At 38.4% G+C, this 20,225-nt stretch overlaps 3 protein-coding genes across 3 annotated transcripts; 2 read left to right on the forward strand and 1 right to left on the reverse strand.

Moving 5' to 3' along the window:
- Positions 1 to 1,945: 1,945 nt before the first annotated feature.
- LOC111471618 lies at positions 1,946 to 3,659 on the reverse strand. Its single transcript, XM_023117319.1, has 5 exons — positions 3,582 to 3,659; positions 3,323 to 3,425; positions 3,150 to 3,223; positions 2,805 to 2,858; positions 1,946 to 2,497 (listed from the first exon to the last, which is right to left on the reverse strand). The coding sequence occupies exons 1-5, from the start codon at positions 3,657 to 3,659 to the stop codon at positions 1,976 to 1,978; spliced, it is 831 nt and encodes a 276-aa protein (XP_022973087.1). The 3' UTR covers positions 1,946 to 1,975.
- Positions 3,660 to 4,513: 854 nt separating this feature from the next.
- LOC111471619 (subtilisin-like protease SBT5.4) lies at positions 4,514 to 12,508 on the forward strand. The gene is made up of 11 exons (XM_023117321.1): positions 4,514 to 4,531; positions 9,518 to 9,541; positions 9,643 to 9,752; positions 9,846 to 9,943; positions 10,022 to 10,186; positions 10,428 to 10,539; positions 10,629 to 11,181; positions 11,332 to 11,672; positions 11,750 to 11,864; positions 11,937 to 12,404; positions 12,494 to 12,508. Exons 1-11 carry the CDS (start codon positions 4,514 to 4,516, stop codon positions 12,506 to 12,508), a joined length of 2,019 nt encoding a protein of 672 aa, XP_022973089.1.
- An 11-nt stretch (positions 12,509 to 12,519) lies between these two features.
- On the forward strand, positions 12,520 to 14,600 carry LOC111471620 (subtilisin-like protease SBT5.4). Its single transcript, XM_023117322.1, has 4 exons — positions 12,520 to 13,086; positions 13,237 to 13,577; positions 13,655 to 13,769; positions 13,842 to 14,600. The coding sequence occupies exons 1-4, from the start codon at positions 12,520 to 12,522 to the stop codon at positions 14,598 to 14,600; spliced, it is 1,782 nt and encodes a 593-aa protein (XP_022973090.1).
- Positions 14,601 to 20,225: the final 5,625 nt, after the last annotated feature.

Consider the following 20,225-nt stretch of genomic DNA (forward strand, 5'->3'; position numbering starts at 1 on the left):
CAATTTATTCTTTTACTTGTTTGTGCATGAACAAACTCAACCTTGACATTCGCATCAAAATTTACAAACTATTTTGACGGCATAGGTAACAAGTCAATGGGGGTTAAAGGATTAAAGCCATAAACAACTTCAAAAGGTGTGCATTTAGTAGTGCTATGAACAACCATATTTGAAACACCCACTCATCGAAAACGCGACTTACAGGAGTTACCATCGACACCAATAAATTTAGAAACATTTCCAAACATTTCTATGCACATCTAATAAAACATTTAAAACAAGTACTATTTAAAACATTAAACAACCAACATAACTTTTAAACAACTAAAAGCAAACTACATAAACCAACCGATACATGGATCCCCAATAGTCCCTACCTGTTGGTCTCGTCCTCGGTTGGCCTACATCATCTAAATCTGGAAAGAAAAGTTATAATAATTTTTATAGTAATTAAATTACCTAGTAAGTACCTAACTTATCTTTCATGAGTTATAACTAATCTTTCCAAGTGTTTTTCAGTTTTATTCGGTCACCTATTCATTAATGTGGTATCTCAGCTACCTCCAACTTAGGTTACTGACTCCCTCTCTATATGCTTATCTAAAAATTTTGGACTTGTATGTAAGACTTGCTCTCGGTAAAATACAACCCGTCTACTAATTTATGTGGCGGCCAGTTCATCTCATATACCAACGGTCATGAGTACTCATTCTCTCTAACTTAGCACTCTGCCCGTTGGTCAGGAACTCCGCGGGAATTAGTAAACTAGAATACTCATATATATATAAGTCATGGCTAAACAGCCAATAAGCATATCCTAGAGTCATAAACTTTCCATTAACATGCCTAACATACTCACGTCTAATGCATGTTTTGATACATTTATAATGTTTGACACAAAACATTATGGTAATCATTAATAACATGCTTACATCACAAGCAAGCAGTCACAATATACAATAGACATTAAATATCATCAAAGCTCATATTAACATATTAAGCTCTTAATCATGTAAACAACATACTCACAAGTTGTAAAAAACAAGTTAAGAACTAGTTTAAAGAACGATATGCTACTTACTTGGTTTTGAATCCTGTTTTCCCTTGGAGGTACGTTTAATACGGTATTTCAACTCAATTCCTTCCTATTAGACCTATATTTCACAATTTTCAAGATAAGTATAGACCAATCTTGATAGGACAGGTCAGAAGGAGTTGAACGGGACAAACCGGGAGCCAAAACAATGACGCACGTGCCCTCACGCGCCCCCACTCTCTCTGTTAGCAAAATTCACGCGCCCTTTCTTCTTCCTTGCGATTTCCTGCAATTTTCCCACTTTTACATTAAATACCGTTAAGTCCCGAGGCCATACTCCAACCCTACGGCCTGTGTTTCGTCCCGACTTCTTCTACAACTTTATAGATCTCCTTATTACAATTCTAACAAGCCCTATTTAATTACCTATTACTCAACATACACCAAGATATCAAGTTTTAAAAGTTCAGTACTATGGATTTTGCATTACCTTCGTATAAACGTTCAATTCAGCTCAAAATTGTCCTTTGTCCTTAAAGAACTTCTTGGCAACAACCTCCCTCTTCTTATTCCTTAGTAGTAACTGAGTGTAATCAAGCTGAATCATTCCAAATCGGAAATCCCCAATATTTCTACTCTATTTTTGGTGTTCCCCTTCTCCCGTGTTCTTCATTTTTAAATCCAAACCAACTCCCCATCTTGCTTCCACCACTCACTCACAAATCATCCATCACTCCTACACCTCCCGCCCACCTGTTCCCTTCCCTTTTTCCTCCATTACAACAGTTATTCTTTTTTTTTTTAATTTCCTTATTTACAGATTTCTTATTATTATTATTATTTATTATTATTATTTTTAAACATGAACACATCAGCAAATAAGTACAGATATACATATTATTATTATTATTTTTAGATTATTACAATTCTACCCTCCTTTTAAGAACTTTCGTCCTCGAAAGTTTCTAACTCTACAAACAAGTGTGGATATTCTTGTTTAAACACCTCTTCTCGTTCCCAAGTAGCTTCACTAGCTTGCTGATTCTTCCATAAAACTTTAACAAAGGGAATATCTTTGCTACGCAAGGATCTCACTTCTCGCGCCAAAATTTTAACAGGTCGTTCTTCATAGCTTAAGTCCTCCTTTAACTCCAAGTCTTTATAACGAAGAATATGCATAGGATCTACAACATACTTCCTCAGCATCGAAACGTGAAAAATGTTATGCATAGTATCCAACGTTGGTGGTAAAGCCAACTTGTAGGCTATTGGGCCAATTCTTTCGAGGATCTCGAAAGATCCAATAAAACGCGGGCTAAGCTTTCCCCTCTTACCAAATTGCAAAACACCACGAACTGGTGCAACCTTCAAGAAATCATGGTCCCCCACCTCGAACTCTAGGTCCTTTCTCCTAACATCAGCATAACTCTTCTGACGACTTTGGGCGTCAGAATTCTCTTCCTAATCTTCTGTATCGCCTCATTGGTCGTCCGTAGCAAATCTGGTCCTAACAGCTGTTTACTACCTACTTCCTCTCAATAAATTGGAATTCGACACCTCCGTCCATAAAGTGCCTCAAAAGAAGTCATCTGAATGGTTGCTTGATAACTATTGTTATAGGCAAATTCCACCAAATATAGGTAGGTGTCCCAACTGCTAGCAAAATCAAGTACACATGCACACAACATATCCTCGAGAAACTGATTTAATCTCTCTGTTTGTCCATCTGTCTGAGGATGGAACATTGTACTAAATTTCAGTTATGTACCAAGGGCTTCCTGAAGACTCTTCCAGAATCGAGAGGTAAACCGTGCATCCCTATCTGACACAATAGAAACTAGTACACCATGCAACCTTATAATCTCCTTTAAATACAATTGTGCTAACTTGTCAACTGAATACGAAAAGTTCCCTGTTATAAAATGAGCTGTCTTAGTTAATCTATCCACAACAACCCATATCATTGTAAGCCCTGACTGGGTTCTAGGTAGTTCTGTAATGAAATTCATGGTCACCTCTTCCCACTTTCACTGGACACATTTTGAGGTTGCAATAATCCAGCAGGTTTCTGTCTAGGTGCCTTAACTTGTTGACAAGTTAAACACCTACTCACATATTCAGCAACATCTTTCTTCATCCCAGGCCACCAAAAGAATGTTTTCAAATCCTGATACATCTTTTTGGCACCTAGATGTACGGTATAGGAAGACTCATGTGCCTCAGATAAGATCTTCCTCTTGATCTCCACATGGTTTGGCACACAAGTTCGATTCACTCACTTTAAACATCCATCGCCTGTCATCAAGAAATACTTGATTCGTTCAGTCTCAAGTTGCTTCACGACTTTTGCAAAATAAGGGCACCTCTGCTGACCCTGAGTAATTTTTTGCTGCAACGTCAGACAGATAATCATAAGAGTTAGCTAAGTTGTCGCTTCCCTGACCAACACAGCTATCTGAGCTCGTTCAAACTCCATCTAAATGTTGGGTTGTGTCGTCAACATTGCAGATGAGTGAGCTGTCTTACGACTCAAGGCATAAGCTACCACATTAGCTTTATCAGGGTGACGTGGAATCTCCATATCATAATCTTTCACTAACTCCAACCATCGACGCTGCCTCATGTTAAGCTCTTTCTGGGTGACTGATATTTGAGACTCTTATGATCTGTATATATTTGTATCTTCTCACCATACAGATAATGTCTCCATATTTTCAGAGCAAACACCACAGTAGCTAACTCTCCCGTTCTGCATAAGTACGGAACTCAACCCATTCTTAGAGGCATCATTATAAGTTACTAGATTCTTAGTACCGTCGGGTACAGTAAGTACTGGGGCTGACTCTAGTCTTTCCTTGAGTTCGTGAAAACTTCTTTCACAAGCTCGACTCCACTCAAATTTCTTTCCTTTACGAGTTAATTGAGTCAGTGGCGCTACAATCTTTGCGAAGTCCTTAATAAATCGCCTGTAGTATCCTGCTAAACCAAGGAAACTTCTCACCTCAGTAACTGTAGTTGGTCGAGCCCAACCTATAACTGCCTCCACCTATGCTGGATCAACGGCTATACCATCCTTAGATACCACATGACCAAGGAATACTACTTTCTAAAGCCAAAACTCACATTTCGAGAATTTGGCATATTATCTTTGTTAACGTAGAACCAACAAAACATTTCTCAAATGTTCTGCATGTTCATCATTTGTCTTGGAATAAACCAAGATATCATCAATGAACACAATGATAAAAGAATCCAGAAAATCCTGGAATACCCGACTCATCAGCTCCATAAATACTACAAGGGCATTACAACAAACTCATGTGCCCATAATGGGTACAAAAAGTCGTCTTTGGTATGTCCTCTTCCTTGACTCTTATCTGGTGATAGCCAAAATGAAGATCAATCATCGAAAATACTGCTGCACCTTGAAGCTGGTCAAACAAGTCCTCAATTCGCGGCAAGGGATACTTATTTTTAATGGTCACCTTATTCAGCTCCCTATAATCAATGCAGAGATGGAGTGTGCCGTCCTTCTTCACAAACAACACTGGAGCTCCCCACGGTGACACACTAGGTCGTATGAATCCCTAGTTCAACAACTCCTACAGTTGCAATTTCAACCCTTTCAATTCTGGGAGGGCCATCCTATAAGGAGCTTTAGAGATAGGTGTCGTCCCTGGTTCAAGTTCAATGCCAAAGTTGACTTCCCGCTCTCGTGGCAAGCCAAGCATCAGGGAAGACATCCAGGAACTCATTCACCACAGGTACAGCTGATACATCTGTATCAACTCATCTCACTTCTACCACACTAGCCAGGAATGCCACAGCACCGTGACTAATCAACTTCCTAGCCTTTAAAGCAATTATCGTCTTGGGAACACTTCCCCGCTTCGTACCCTAAAACTAGAAGCTCTTTCCCATTGGGGGGTGAAAAACTATCTCCTTCTTATAACAGTTGATACTGACATGATGAGCAGATAGTCAATCCATGCCCAAAATAATGTCATAATCATACATATCTAGCACCATTAACAGCATGTCTAATGGTTAACCAGATACTTCTACCTTATCCAGTTTCACCTTTTCACGAGTCATCAATATGACTCCTGAAGGTGTAGAGACTAGAACCTCATAACCTAAAGGATCTACTTAATGTCGTGCTTGACGAACAAACGATAATGATATAAAAGAATGCGTCGAGCCAAAATCAAACACAGTATAAGCAAAGTAGCCATAAATTGGTAAAACCGTGCTGGCATCCTCCGCTACCTTGCTCATCGTGGCAAAGGCTTTACCTCGAGCCTGAGGCGGTCCCCCAACACTCGACTGACCTCCTCCTCCTCCTCCTGGAGCGGGCTGCTCGTTGTGTACCACATTAGGATTCTTTGCATTACGACACACTCTGAAGAGATGACCAGTCTTACAACAAATACAACATGTCTTATCTACAGCGCTACAAGATCCCGCATGAGTCAACCCGCACTTGCTGCAAACTGCCTTCCCATCACCTAAGGAAGGCCGATGATCTACTCGTTGCGGTACTGCCTGTTGTTGCGAACCCGAGGATATTTGAGTAAACGTTCATTTATCGCTTGGCCGTACCTGACTTAACCTTAACTCTTATATGAAAAACAAACAAATATTCAAATTATAATTAAAGAGTGCAATAAATGAAATGTGCTTACAAGTGTTTTAAAGTTTCATTTGCCATTGACTCATAGTTTCTCTTACTAGGGTCACCTGTTCATTAAAGTGGTATCTCAGCTACCTCGAGCTTAGATTACTGACTCTCTCTCTATATGCTTGTCTAGAATTTTCGGACTTCTATGTAAGACTCGCTCTCGGTCAAATACGACCCGTCTACTAATTTCTCTGGCAGCCTGTTCATCTCATATACCAACGGTCAGGAGTACTAATTCTCTCTAACTTAGCACTCAGCGCGTTGGTCAAGAACTCCGCAGGAATTAGTAGACTATAGTACTCATATAAATAAGTCATGGCTCAACAACCAATAAGCATATCCTAGAGTCATAACCTTTCCATTAACATGCATAGCATACTCACACCTAATGCATGTTTTCATACATTTATGATGTTTGACACAAAACATTCTGGTAATCATTCATAACATGCTTACATCACAAGCAAGTAGTCACAATATACAATAGACATTAAATATCATCAAAACTCATATTAACATAAGCTCTTAATCATATAAACAACGTACTCACAAGTTGTAAAAAAGGTTAAGATCTAGTTTAAAGAACGATATGCTACTTACTTTGTTTCGAATCCCTTTTTCTCTTGGATGTACGTTTAATAAGGTACTTCAACCCAATTCCTTCCTATTAGACCTATATTTCACAATTTTCAAGATAAGTATAGACCAATCTTGATAGAACAGGTCAAAACGAGTCGAACGGGACAAATCGGGAGCCAAAACAATGACGCACGTACTCCCACTCTCTGTCAACAGAATTCACGCACCCTTTCTTCTTCCTTGCAATTTCCTGCCATTTTCCCACTTCTACATTAATTCCCATTAAGTCCCGAGGCCATACTCCAACCCTACAGCCCGTATTTCATCCCGACTTCTTCTATAACTTTATAGATCTCCTTATTACGATTCTAACAAGCCCTATTTCATTACCTATTGCTCAACATACACCAAGATATCAAGTTTTAAAGGTTCGATAATATGGGCTTTGTGTTACCTTCGTATAAACGTTTGATTCAGCTTGAAATTGCCCTTTGTCCTTAAAGAACTTCTCGGCAACAACCTCCATCTTCTGATTTATGAGTAGTAACCGAGTGTAATCAAGCTAAACCACGCCAAATCTGAAATCCAACGTTTATACGATTCTAACAACCTCCATCTTCTACTCTTTTTGGTGTTCCCCTTCTCCCCTGTTCTTGGTTTTTAAATCCAAACTGACTCCCCATCTTGCTTCCACCACTAACTCAAAAATCATCCAACACTCTGACACCTCCAGCCCACGCGTTCCGTTCCCCTTTTTCCTCCATTACAGCGATTCATTTTTTTTTTTTAATTTCCTTATTTACAGATTTCTAATTATTATTATTATTATTATTAAACATCAACACAACAACAAATAAGTACAAATATACATATTATTATTATTATTATTAGATTATGGTGTGCCATTAAACCACCTCCATGAGCTTCCCTCACAAGTAGCTCACGTATGGAACAAGATGGTATGTAAAGTTTGCCTTTTGGGAACAAAAATTCATCTAACAACAATTAATTATTCACAATGAGTCCTTTTTCACAAGATTCAACAAAAGGAGCAAAGAACATGTCATGTTGATACAAATCCGTTATGTGTTCAAAACCCCAAAAACTTAGCATTCAAAGTAGTGAGGAGGACATACCTTCGTGATAAAGCATCTGCAACAATGTTTCAATAAATTCTAACCACATAGCATGTAGTCTGTTAAGTTTATTTTGTGCTCTCAAATGCTTTAAACTTTCATGATCTGTATAAATAACGAACTCGTTAGGCCAAAGATAATGTTGGCAGGCTTGCAATGCACGAACCAAAACATAAAGCTCTTTGTCATAAGTTGGATACCTCAAAGATGCACAAGTAAACTTTTCACTAAAGAAAATTAAAGGTCTTTGATTTTGCATTAATACAGCACCTATTCCTACTCCACTAGCATCACAACTCAAAATTAGGTAATGGGGAGCAGAACTCAATTTTTCTTTCAAATTATTAAAAGCAAGTTCTTGATCTTTTTCCCATATAAATGATACATTTTTCTTAACAAGTTCATTCAAGGGTGAAGCAATTGTACTAAAATTCTTAATGAACCTACGGTAGAAACTTGCAAGAGCATGAAAACTTCTTACCTCACTTACACTTGTGTAGGCCAATCTTTTATAGTTTTCACTTTCTCCTCATCAACCTCAACACCATTAAATGAAACTACAAACCCAAGAAAGTTAACTTTTTCCATGCAAAAGCTACATTTCTTTAAATTTACATACAAACATTTGTTTCTTAAAGTAGTCAAAACATTACATACATGGGTAATATGATCATCTAAAGATTTAGAGTAAACAAGGATGTCATCAAAATAAACAACCACAAACTTACCTAAGTATTCTCGTAAAACATGGTTCATTAGTCTCATGAATGTACTAGGTACATTAGTTAATCCAAAAGGCATAACCAACCATTCATAAAGACCATACTTGGTTTTAAAAGTTGTTTTCCACTCATCCCCAATATGCATGCGAATTTGATGATAACCCGATTTTAAATCAATCTTAGTAAAAAGACTACATCCATGCAATTCATCAAGCATATCATCTTATTTACGAATTGGATGCCTATACTTTATAGTTATGTTGTTTATAGCCCTATAATCAATACACATATGCCAAGAACCATCTTTCTTCGAAAGAATTAGGGTCGTTTCATTTTTGTATCAAGAACTAAGAGTTCGAGAGATAAAGAGAATTAAGGATACCCACCAGAAAAACTAATCCAATCCATATGGATGTACCTGAAAATACAACATTTTTGTTCGCCGACCAACCTCAAAAGGGCTAATTAAGAGGAGGATCATGAGTTTATAGATAAATAACACTATCTCCATATTTTGGGGAAAACTAAAATAAAGTGACCAGAGCTCATGCTCAAAATGGACAATATAGGTTTGTGGTTTCTAATTTGGTATTAGAGCAGCATTCCAATTTTATTTTTGGTTTTTTAGAAATTATATTTATTTTCTCATAATTTTTATTTAAATATTTAAAATAGGTAGTCATTTAATTTACAAATAAAATATTTTCTAAGACGGAGCATTTATCTCATTTGTACACTAACATTTATTTTAATATTTTTGAAATAAATTACCGATCAAATTAAAATAATTATAAAAAAAACAGTGAAAATACTCCTAAAATGTTAAAATGTAGTAAATAATAATTGAAAAAAATTCAAAACTAATATTTAAAATGAGATTTAAAATTCAGTCAATTTTCTTTTTCTATTTTTGAAAAATGAGGACAAATCTCATATCTATTTAATATTTAAAATTAGAAAATAAGTTGGGATGATATCCCAAATTTTTCTCCCTATATAACAAAAACCTTTCTTTATAAATAGGAGCAATGGCAAAAAATTTTATAAACCGAAGCAGTGATAAATTTAGTGATAAATTTTTTTATAAATGGAAGCAGTGACATTTTTTTATAAACGGAAGCAGTGACATTTTTTTATAAACGGAAGCAGTGACATTTTTTTATAAACGGAAGCTGACATTTTTTTATAAACGGAAGCAGTGACATTTTTTTATAAACGGAAGCAGTGACATTTTTTTATAAACGGAAGCAGTGACAATTAAGTAACTTATAGAGAGGGACAATTAAGTTTATAGGGGGTGAAAAATAGAGAGATGAACTTTACTAATTTCATCCTTATTTTATTCTGGTTTTTTCGGTTAATATCACCTGTCATTGCTGTAAAGAAGGTAATGCCTTTTTTGATTCTACAGTGTGTTCTTCTTATGTTTATTCTTAAGTTTACAAAGTATTATTATACGAACCCTAATTTTATTTTTTTGGGTTTCAGTCCTATATTGTGTTATTAGGATCTCACTCACATGGGTTAGAGGTATCAACAATAGATCTTCAAAGAGTGGTTGATTCCCATCACAAATTGCTCGGATCCTTCTTGGGGAGGTTTGAAGTTTGATTTTTTTTTTTTTTTATATATATTTGAAAATATTGCTATCATTATGTTATTTTGAATTAATAAAAATTGAAAATTTTCAGTTCTGAAAAGGCAAAAGATGCCATTTTTTACTCGTATAAGAACCATATAAATGGGTTTGCAGCCATTCTAGATGAGGAAGAGGCCACCAAGTTTGCAAGTAAATACTAAACTATTTTAACTTTAATATATAAACATAATAATTAATAATAATTAATAATAATAATTTATGAGACAGAGCACCCAGAAGTAGCAGCAGTGTTGCCAAACAAAGCCAAAGAGTTGCACACAACTCATTCATGGGAGTTCATGCATTTGGAGAAGAATGGTTTTATTCTCCCTTTTTCTCCTTGGAGGAAGGCTAGATTTGGAAAAGATGTTATTATTGCCAATCTCGACACCGGTAAATATATATTATCTTTTACTTATTCATCATATAACTCGATCGCATTAACATGAAATATCTAATTTAGATCATAAAGGTTGAGTTCGATTGTGGATTTTCATCTGGTTGTTCCTGTTATTGACCATTTACCTAAATTAGATCATAACGATTAGTTAAGATTGTGAATTTTATGTGGGTTATTTGGGTAAATTAAAAAGTTAGGTAAATTAAATATTTTTTTTGTTAAAAAAAAAAAAAGGTGTATGGCCCGAGTCCAAGAGTTTTGGAGAACAGGGCATAGTAGGAGGTGTGCCATCGAGATGGAAAGGAGGTTGCACGGATAAAACTCCTGATGCAGTGCCTTGTAACAGGTGTCATTGTTAATCATAATTTGATATTTTATTATTATTTTTAATTCAGATTAAAGGTGATTAACAACATTAATTATGATTGACACTAGGAAATTAATCGGAGCAAAGTATTTCAATCAGGGGGTAATCGCGTACTTGAAATCCCAAAATTTAACAGATGAACTCCCATTGATCGTCAACTCCACGCGCGATTACGTAGGTCATGGATCCCACACGCTATCGACAGCCGGCGGAAACTATGTCTCTGGCGTCAGCGTATTTGGGTCCGGTATCGGAACTGCCAAGGGCGGCTCTCCCAAGGCCCGCGTCGCTGCCTATAAGGTATGCTGGCCGTTCCACAACAGTGGCGGTTGCTACGACGCCGACATTTTTGACGGAATTGATCAAGCCATCTACGACGGCGTCGATGTCCTTTCGCTTTCCATCGGCAGTCCACCAGCCGAATACTATGATGATACCATCGCCATTGCTTCCTTTCATGCACTGAAGAAAGGAATCCCCGTGGTGTGCTCTGCCGGCAACTCTGGCCCGAGCATGGCGACTGCTACTAATATTGCTCCGTGGATTTTGACGGTTGGGGCTAGCACTTTGGACCGTGAATTTCAAGCCCCCATTGAGCTTGGAAACGGGCAACGCTTTTGGGTTTGTTTAAGAATATTTAGTCATGAATTATAATTTCACATATATATTATATTTTATTTTTATAAGCAAATATCCCTTCCATTACTGCTTAACCTATGTATCATATTTGTCCTCGTTTGGTTGAACATAAAATTTGTTCCTGGTGATTAGGGGTCGAGCCTTTCGAGACCATTAGCAGGGAGAAAGCTATACCCATTGATAACTGGAGCTCAGGCGAAAGCAACGACCGCCTCTGCCGACGACGCCATGCTCTGCAAGCCGAAAACTTTGGATCGTTCTAAAGTGAATGGGAAGATCTTGGTTTGCTTGACAGGGGGCTCTTCGAGAATTGACAAAGGAATGCAAGCCGTCCTCGCAGGTGCTGTTGGAATGATTCTCTGCAACGATAGGTTTAGTGGATTTAAAATCATCGCCGATCTCCATGTTCTTCCAGCTTCTCATATCAGTTACAATGACGGTCAAGCTGTTTCCTCGTACATCAATTCTAGGAAGTAAACAAATTACAATTAATTTACTTCTCTATGAATCTTTGTCGGAATGTTTCTCTGATTGTTGTTGTTTTTGACAGAAATCCAATGGGATATTTGATCCCACCGTCGTCCAAAGTTAATACCAAACCTTCTCCGATCATGGCGGCTTTCTCATCCAGAGGACCCAACATGATTTCTCCGGAAATTATCAAGGTTTGGTTATGAATTACGACACCCATTTGAGATTATCAAGAACAGAGCTCATGAGTTTCTAATTCTTTGCAGCCGGATGTGACAGCGCCGGGAGTGAACATAATCGCGGCATTCTCTGGCGCCGTGAGCCCAACAGGGGAGCCATTCGACAACAGAACAGTTCCATACATAACAATGTCAGGGACTTCCATGTCCTGTCCCCATGTCTCCGGCATTGTCGGCCTCCTCAAAGCTCTCCACCCCGAATGGAGCCCCGCCGCCATCAAATCCGCCATAATGACCTCCGCCACAATTAGCGACAACACAATGAACCTCATGCTCGACGGCGGCTCCCCTATCTTCGCTCCAGCCACCCCCTTCATATATGGGTCAGGGCACATCCACCCCACTGGCGCCATCGACCCCGGCCTCGTCTACGACCTCTCCCCCAACGATTACTTAGAATTCCTCTGCGCCAGCGGCTACAAGGAGAAGAACATTCGAGTATTCGCCGATGAAAATTTCAAGTGCCCTGTTTNGTGCCATCGAGATGGAAAGGAGGTTGCACGGATAAAACTCCTGATGCAGTGCCTTGTAACAGGTGTCATTGTTAATCATAATTTGATATTTTATTATTATTTTTAATTCAGATTAAAGGTGATTAACAACATTAATTATGATTGACACTAGGAAATTAATCGGAGCAAAGTATTTCAATCAGGGGGTAATCGCGTACTTGAAATCCCAAAATTTAACAGATGAACTCCCATTGATCGTCAACTCCACGCGCGATTACGTAGGTCATGGATCCCACACGCTATCGACAGCCGGCGGAAACTATGTCTCTGGCGTCAGCGTATTTGGGTCCGGTATCGGAACTGCCAAGGGCGGCTCTCCCAAGGCCCGCGTCGCTGCCTATAAGGTATGCTGGCCGTTCCACAACAGTGGCGGTTGCTACGACGCCGACATTTTTGACGGAATTGATCAAGCCATCTACGACGGCGTCGATGTCCTTTCGCTTTCCATCGGCAGTCCACCAGCCGAATACTATGATGATACCATCGCCATTGCTTCCTTTCATGCACTGAAGAAAGGAATCCCCGTGGTGTGCTCTGCCGGCAACTCTGGCCCGAGCATGGCGACTGCTACTAATATTGCTCCGTGGATTTTGACGGTTGGGGCTAGCACTTTGGACCGTGAATTTCAAGCCCCCATTGAGCTTGGAAACGGGCAACGCTTTTGGGTTTGTTTAAGAATATTTAGTCATGAATTATAATTTCACATATATATTATATTTTATTTTTATAAGCAAATATCCCTTCCATTACTGCTTAACCTATGTATCATATTTGTCCTCGTTTGGTTGAACATAAAATTTGTTCCTGGTGATTAGGGGTCGAGCCTTTCGAGACCATTAGCAGGGAGAAAGCTATACCCATTGATAACTGGAGCTCAGGCGAAAGCAACGACCGCCTCTGCCGACGACGCCATGCTCTGCAAGCCGAAAACTTTGGATCGTTCTAAAGTGAATGGGAAGATCTTGGTTTGCTTGACAGGGGGCTCTTCGAGAATTGACAAAGGAATGCAAGCCGTCCTCGCAGGTGCTGTTGGAATGATTCTCTGCAACGATAGGTTTAGTGGATTTAAAATCATCGCCGATCTCCATGTTCTTCCAGCTTCTCATATCAGTTACAATGACGGTCAAGCTGTTTCCTCGTACATCAATTCTAGGAAGTAAACAAATTACAATTAATTTACTTCTCTATGAATCTTTGTCGGAATGTTTCTCTGATTGTTGTTGTTTTTGACAGAAATCCAATGGGATATTTGATCCCACCGTCGTCCAAAGTTAATACCAAACCTTCTCCGATCATGGCGGCTTTCTCATCTAGAGGACCCAACATGATTTCTCCGGAAATTATCAAGGTTTGGTTATGAATTACGACACCCATTTGAGATTATCAAGAACAGAGCTCATGAGTTTCTAATTCTTTGCAGCCGGATGTGACAGCGCCGGGAGTGAACATAATCGCGGCATTCTCTGGCGCCGTGAGCCCAACAGGGGAGCCATTCGACAACAGAACAGTTCCATACATAACAATGTCAGGGACTTCCATGTCCTGTCCCCATGTCTCCGGCATTGTCGGCCTCCTCAAAGCTCTCCACCCCGAATGGAGCCCCGCCGCCATCAAATCCGCCATAATGACCTCCGCCACAATTAGCGACAACACAATGAACCTCATGCTCGACGGCGGCTCCCCTATCTTCGCTCCAGCCACCCCCTTCATATATGGGTCAGGGCACATCCACCCCACTGGCGCCATCGACCCCGGCCTCGTCTACGACCTCTCCCCCAACGATTACTTAGAATTCCTCTGCGCCAGCGGCTACAAGGAGAAGAACATTCGAGTATTCGCCGATGAAAATTTCAAGTGCCCTGTTTTTTGTTCTATTTTAAACTTTAATTACCCTTCCATTGGGGTTCAGAACTTGACTGGGAGTGTCACCCTTACTAGAAGGTTGAAGAATGTTGGCAGGCCGGGGGTTTATAGAGTCATAGTTCGACGGCCGGAAGGAGTTAAGGTTTCAGTGAAGCCAAGAGTTCTGAAGTTTTGGAAGATTGGAGAGGAGAAGAGGTTTGAATTGACGATGACTGGAGCTGTGGCGGAGGGTCAAATTGGTTATGGTACGCTAATTTGGACCGACGACAAGCACTTTGTTAAGAGTCCAATTGTTGTTTCTTCTGGCTTTTTCTGAACCCATTTAGTTAGGAGGGGTTACTAGATTTCAAGTTTTTTTTTTTTCCTGATATGAACTAGTTCTTAGGAATTTTTCTTTTTATTTGAAACGTTTCCCCTCTTTCCTTTTTAGTTTAATCAACTATTTTAGTTTAACCCATTGTTTAAACAAACAAGTTCTTTTCACCGCTCTATTTCAACGAGCCTCTCTCTAGGACTAGCATAGTGTCCAGATCTTTACATCTTTCATGTGGGTTGGAGTTTACTCGACAAGGAATTTCGCTACCTTAGGACCGTTATAATTATGGCCACCATTCACTGGGATTGATCGCCTGCTCCTCTGACTTTCAAGCATTGGCAGGTGTCAGCCTCCATACATGGTCTTAAAACTTTGGGGGTGGTGATTTTTCTACTACCACCATGTTAACCCTTTTGAGCTTATTTGTATTTTGATCAAAGAGAGGTCAGTTTGACCCAAGATAGATGGTGATAGAAAAAAAAAAAAAAAAGGTCCCTAATTCAAAATATAGTGTGTGAGCAGCCAAGCTTCGATCGAGTTTCCATTTCCAAGTACGGGGCGGGGGGGAGGGGGGCAAGAATCTTTCTGTAATGACTCGAAATTTGCTACTTAATTTAAGGTTGCTACTGTATGCATATCATAAACATTGAATGCGGAAATACTTAATTTAAACTGTCATAAAGCATAACCTTCAGCTAAAAACACAGCTATGGACTTGCGTGTTTTGAACGATAAATAAAATAAATAAACGTTTAAATTAAAAACATCCTATCCTAGTTAAGTCTAAGAAAATAAATACGACTACCTTATGCATGTGCCATAGTCTATCCTAGTTAAGTCTAAGAAAATAAATGACTACCTTATGCATGTGCCATAGTCTTAAGTTGCGATGCTGTCAGGAATGCCTTACCTTAACTTGAAATAAAAGTAGCAAGTGACTTGAGTATTTTAAGAACATGTGAATGCAATGACGACTACCTACGACAATAATCTAATGGGAAGCTTGAATGTGTATCATATACTCTACACAGAGCCCATATGTGCGAGTATGGGCTCACCAGACAGTTTGCACACTATTGGACCCCTTTTCTTATCGGGCGAGCCTTCTCTGGTAGCTTAACTTTTGCTAGATACCCATTAGAATTAGTAACCGTCACGGCAACATTATGTAAAACATAACGATACTTCGCCTGCCTAATGGACATACGCGTTCGTACCCTCGTGATGGTATAGGGGTATCCCCCAATGCATGAGCACACATAATGCATGAGGTCCCAACATTTTTTTCGTTTTCATTATCATTTAATACAACCCCTCTAGTGTTCTGCACATATCATATCGTTTTTCATATCATTTCACGTATCGCTCATCATTCATATCATATCATTTCTCATTCTTCAGTTCTCATATCATACATAATTCTAACGGGGTTATATTTCATGTCATTTTTCATGATTTCATGTCATTGATATCATGCAACATACACATAATTTAGGAGACATAACATTTCATGATATGGAATAAACCCAAGGGAAAGTATGGAACGGATTACCTTGATGATCAAGATCAAGAGTAAAGAAAACTCGTTTCTAAACTTGTGATTCGAATCACTCCACAAGAGGTTAAATCAATATCACTTGAATGACTCATGCAAGTTCTAAACACAAGAATTTGCAGAAAATTTTAGCTCTCAACAAAGCAAGAAAAAAAAATAATAAATAGAAATTCTATTCTTTTTAATTCCAAAATGTGATGACTCTGTTCTATTCTTTTTAATTCCAAAATGTGATGACTCTGATAAAACAAAAGAAGGTTTTAGATAGCCTTTACAATCGTAACATATGTGACACATAACTCCCTAGAAGCCTCTATATAGCCTTTACAACCTTAACATCTGTGACACATAACTCCCAAATTAAATTGGCTTAATGAAAAATACCCATAACCTTCATATTAAAATGACTAGTTAAATGGTGGAATATGGTAACCTACGTTAGTTACAATATAACTTTAACTCTTATATTAAAAACTAGCTTAAATATGACAAACAAATATTTAAACTATAATTAAATAATGCAATGAATAAAATGGATTTATTAGTCATCCTTATCCTAGTTCCATAAATTTAGCTGGAGTTCATTAAATGCCACTTAAAGTGCATTTAATGCATCTCTTTCTTGAAGCTCAACTTTGCACAACATATAAATAAGGTATCCAACGTCTTTTAGAATTTTCTTTGATGAGTTCACCATAGCTTAATATAAGTGTACAAGGTTTGTTGTAGTTTCTTGACTCTCGTCCTTGTAATTGGACCTTGAGGTATGGGTCGCATCCATAGTGTCCCCAGGATAAGGTACTCAACCTTATCTCTGTACTATAGATCATTTTGACTATATACTTGAACTTGATCTACTTTTATGTCTCTACATATAGTTCAAGTAATCATACTATAGTCAGAGTGTTCTTAGTTTATTGGATTTAGATCAATAATCGTAAAGTTCACTTTATTCAATAACAATCTTTACTGAATAAACAACAATAATAACTTTATTGAAAATAGAATATGTTTTTGTTTACAAACTATGAGTTTTAGGACAAAAAACCCAATAGCCCTTAGGATGGCCAAGGCCTTAAAGGAACCTCGAGAGGAGAAAAACTCAGAGCCAACGGCATCCGTAGGAAAGAAACGTATTGTGAGGCCGAACCCACAAAATTCCAACCGCCACTCCAGAGACCTCGACATTAGGACAAACGACCTGCTCCGCCCCCAATACCTCGATACCTAGTACCGAAAAAACCTCTTAGTCGCGAATGTGGGAAACATCATTGGGGCAGATGTATGGCAGGCTCGAGGGTATATTACAGGTGCGGTCGTGCAGGCCACAGGCCCAATTCTGTATTGGAACGAACGCGGGAAACCCAAAGACTCCTTAGAGGAGTAGTTATTCGAGTACCCACCATGCAAACCCGCACACAGACCAGGGCGTATGCAACAACCAATAAAGAGGCGGGGACATCTAGCACCGTGGTGACAGGTACGCTTTCTATACTAGGACACTTCGCATTGACGTTGTTTGATTCGGGTTCTACCCATTCGTTTGTTTCTTTGCCATTCGTTAGTCAAGCAGGGTCCGTAGTAGAACCCTTGATGCATGTATTGTCGGCCGGTACCCCAGCAGAAGTAGACCTGGTTATTGAAAATAAAGTAAAAGACGGACAAGTGGTAATAGCTGGACAAACCATCCAAGTAGACCTAAAAGTAGTAGATATGACATATTTTGACGTCATATTAGGAATGGACTGACTAGCCGAAAACTTTGCTAGAATAGACTGCCATAAGAAAGAGGTAGTATTACACCTCTAAACGGACTTACCTTTTATGTTTAAAGGAACCTTCACAAGCACCACCCAAAAATAATATCGATGATGAAAGTCATAAGCCTGGTATAACAAGGGGGGTGGGCGATTCTAGCATGTGCGATGAACACAACAGGAAAAGAGAAAACAATAGATTCGATACCCATAGTAAACGAATTCCCAGATGTCTTCCTAGAGGACCTTGCGAGAATCCCTCCATCGTGAGCAATAGATTTCAGAATAAAACTTGAACCAGGAATGAGACCCATCTTTAAATCCCCATACCGCATGGCCCCAGCAGAACTATAAGAACTTAAATCACAACTACAACACTCGAAATTTTCTGCTTAATTTAAGATCGCTACTGTATGCATATCTTAAACATTGACGGAAATACTTAATTTAAACTGCCATAAAACATTTAAACTGTCATAAAACATAACCTTCAGCTAAAAAAATAGCGATGGACTTGCGTGTTTCGAATGATTAATAAAATAAATAAATGTTTAAATTAAAAACATTCTATCCTAGTCTAAGTCTAAGAAAATAAATACGACTACTCTATGCATGTGTCATAGTCTCGAGTTTCGATGCTGTCGTGAATGCCTTGCCTTAACCTGAAATAAAGGTAGCACGTGACTTGAGTATTTTAAGAACATGTGAATGCAATGACGAGACCTATCATATCTGCCTATTTTTCCTACGGTATTATTCTAATGAGAAGCTCAGATATGTACCATATACTCTACACACAGCCCATACGTGCGAGTATGGGCTCACTAGACAGTTCGCACACCGTTAGGCCCTTTTTTTTATCAGGCAAGCCTTCTCTGCTTGCTCAACTTTTGCCGGATACCCATTAAAATTAGTAACCGTCACGGCAGCATTATATAAAATATAACGATACTTCGTCTGCCTAATGAATGTACACGTCCGTACCCTCGTGATGGAATAGGGGTATCCTCCAATACATGAGCACACATAATACATGAGGTCCTAACATTTTTTAGTTTTTATCATTATTTAATACAACCCCGCTAATGATCTGTACATATCATATCGTTTTTCATATCATTTCACGTATCGTTCATCATTCATATCATATCATTTCTCATTTTTTCAGTTCTCATATCATACATAATTCTAACGGGGTTATATTTCATGTCATTTATCGTGATTTCATGTCATTCATATCATGCAATATACACATAATTTAGGAGACAACATTTCATTATATGAAATCAAACCAAGGGAAAGTATGAAACGAGTTACCTTGATGATCAAGATCAAGAGTAAAGAAAACTTGTTTCTAAACTCGTGATTCAAATCACTTCACAAGAGGTTTGATCAATACCACTCGATGACTTTAGCATGCAAGTTCTAAAAACAATCGTTTGCAAAGAAAATCTTAACTCTCAACAAAGCTAAAAAAAAATAGAAATTATATTCTTTCTTAATTCCAAGATGTGATGTCTCTAATTGAAGAAGAAAACTTTGTATAGCCTTAGCTCCTATATGAAAAACGAACAAATATTTAAATTATAATTAAATATTGCAATAAATGAAATATGCTTATTAGTCATCTTTGGACTAGTTCCATAAATTTGGCAAAGTTCGTTAAATGCAACTTAAAAGTACATTTAATGCATCTCTTTCTTGAAGCACACATTTGCACAAGTCTCCAACGTCTTTTAGAATTTCTTTTGAAGAGCTCACCATAACTTGAATACAAGTGTATAAGGTTTGTTGTAGATTCTTGGCTCTCGTCCTTGTAATTGGACCTTGAGGTATGGAAATTCCTTGGTCGTGGTTCATATCATTCTCTCCCTCTTGAGAAGAATTAGTCCTCGAATCCCAGCCATCACCTACATCAAAAGGACTCAAATCAACAACATTAAAAGTTGCACTAACACCATACTTACCTCGTAAATCAATTTTATAAGCATTGTCGTTGATATGCTCAAGAACTTGAAATGGTCCATCTTCTTGTGGTAAAAACTTCGATTTTCTTTGAGTATGAAATCTTTCTTTTTCGAAAATGTACCCATACCCAATCTCTTGGCTTGAACATGACAATCTTGCGTTCTTTATTAATTTGGGTGGCAACCTTGGAATTTTGCTTCTGCTTGTGCAGTTTATGAACAAACTCAACCTTGGCATTTGCATCAAAATTCACAAACTATTTTGACGGCATAGGTAACAAGTCAATGGGGGTTAAAGGATTAAAGCCATAAACAATTTCAAAAGGTGTGCATTTAGTAGTGTTAT

Source organism: Cucurbita maxima, unplaced genomic scaffold, assembly GCF_002738345.1.
Source record: "Cucurbita maxima cultivar Rimu unplaced genomic scaffold, Cmax_1.0 Cma_Scf00054, whole genome shotgun sequence".
NCBI lineage: Eukaryota > Viridiplantae > Streptophyta > Magnoliopsida > Cucurbitales > Cucurbitaceae > Cucurbita > Cucurbita maxima.

Excerpts from the sequence above, each read along its gene's own strand:
- LOC111471618 (XM_023117319.1), bottom strand. The coding sequence starts at position 3,659 with ATGAGGCAGCGTCGATGGTTGGAGTTAGTGAAAGATTATGATATGGAG. Across the intron at positions 3,426-3,581 it reads ACCCTGATAAAGCTAATGTG|CAAAAAATTACTCAGGGTCA; the intron begins GTAGCTTATGCC and ends CTGACGTTGCAG. Across the intron at positions 3,224-3,322 it reads CTTGATGACAGGCGATGGAT|GTGCCAAAAAGATGTATCAG; the intron begins GTTTAAAGTGAG and ends CCGTACATCTAG.
- LOC111471620 (XM_023117322.1), top strand. The coding sequence starts at position 12,520 with ATGATTGACACTAGGAAATTAATCGGAGCAAAGTATTTCAATCAGGGG. Across the intron at positions 13,578-13,654 it reads TCGTACATCAATTCTAGGAA|AAATCCAATGGGATATTTGA; the intron begins GTAAACAAATTA and ends TGTTTTTGACAG. Across the intron at positions 13,770-13,841 it reads TTTCTCCGGAAATTATCAAG|CCGGATGTGACAGCGCCGGG; the intron begins GTTTGGTTATGA and ends AATTCTTTGCAG.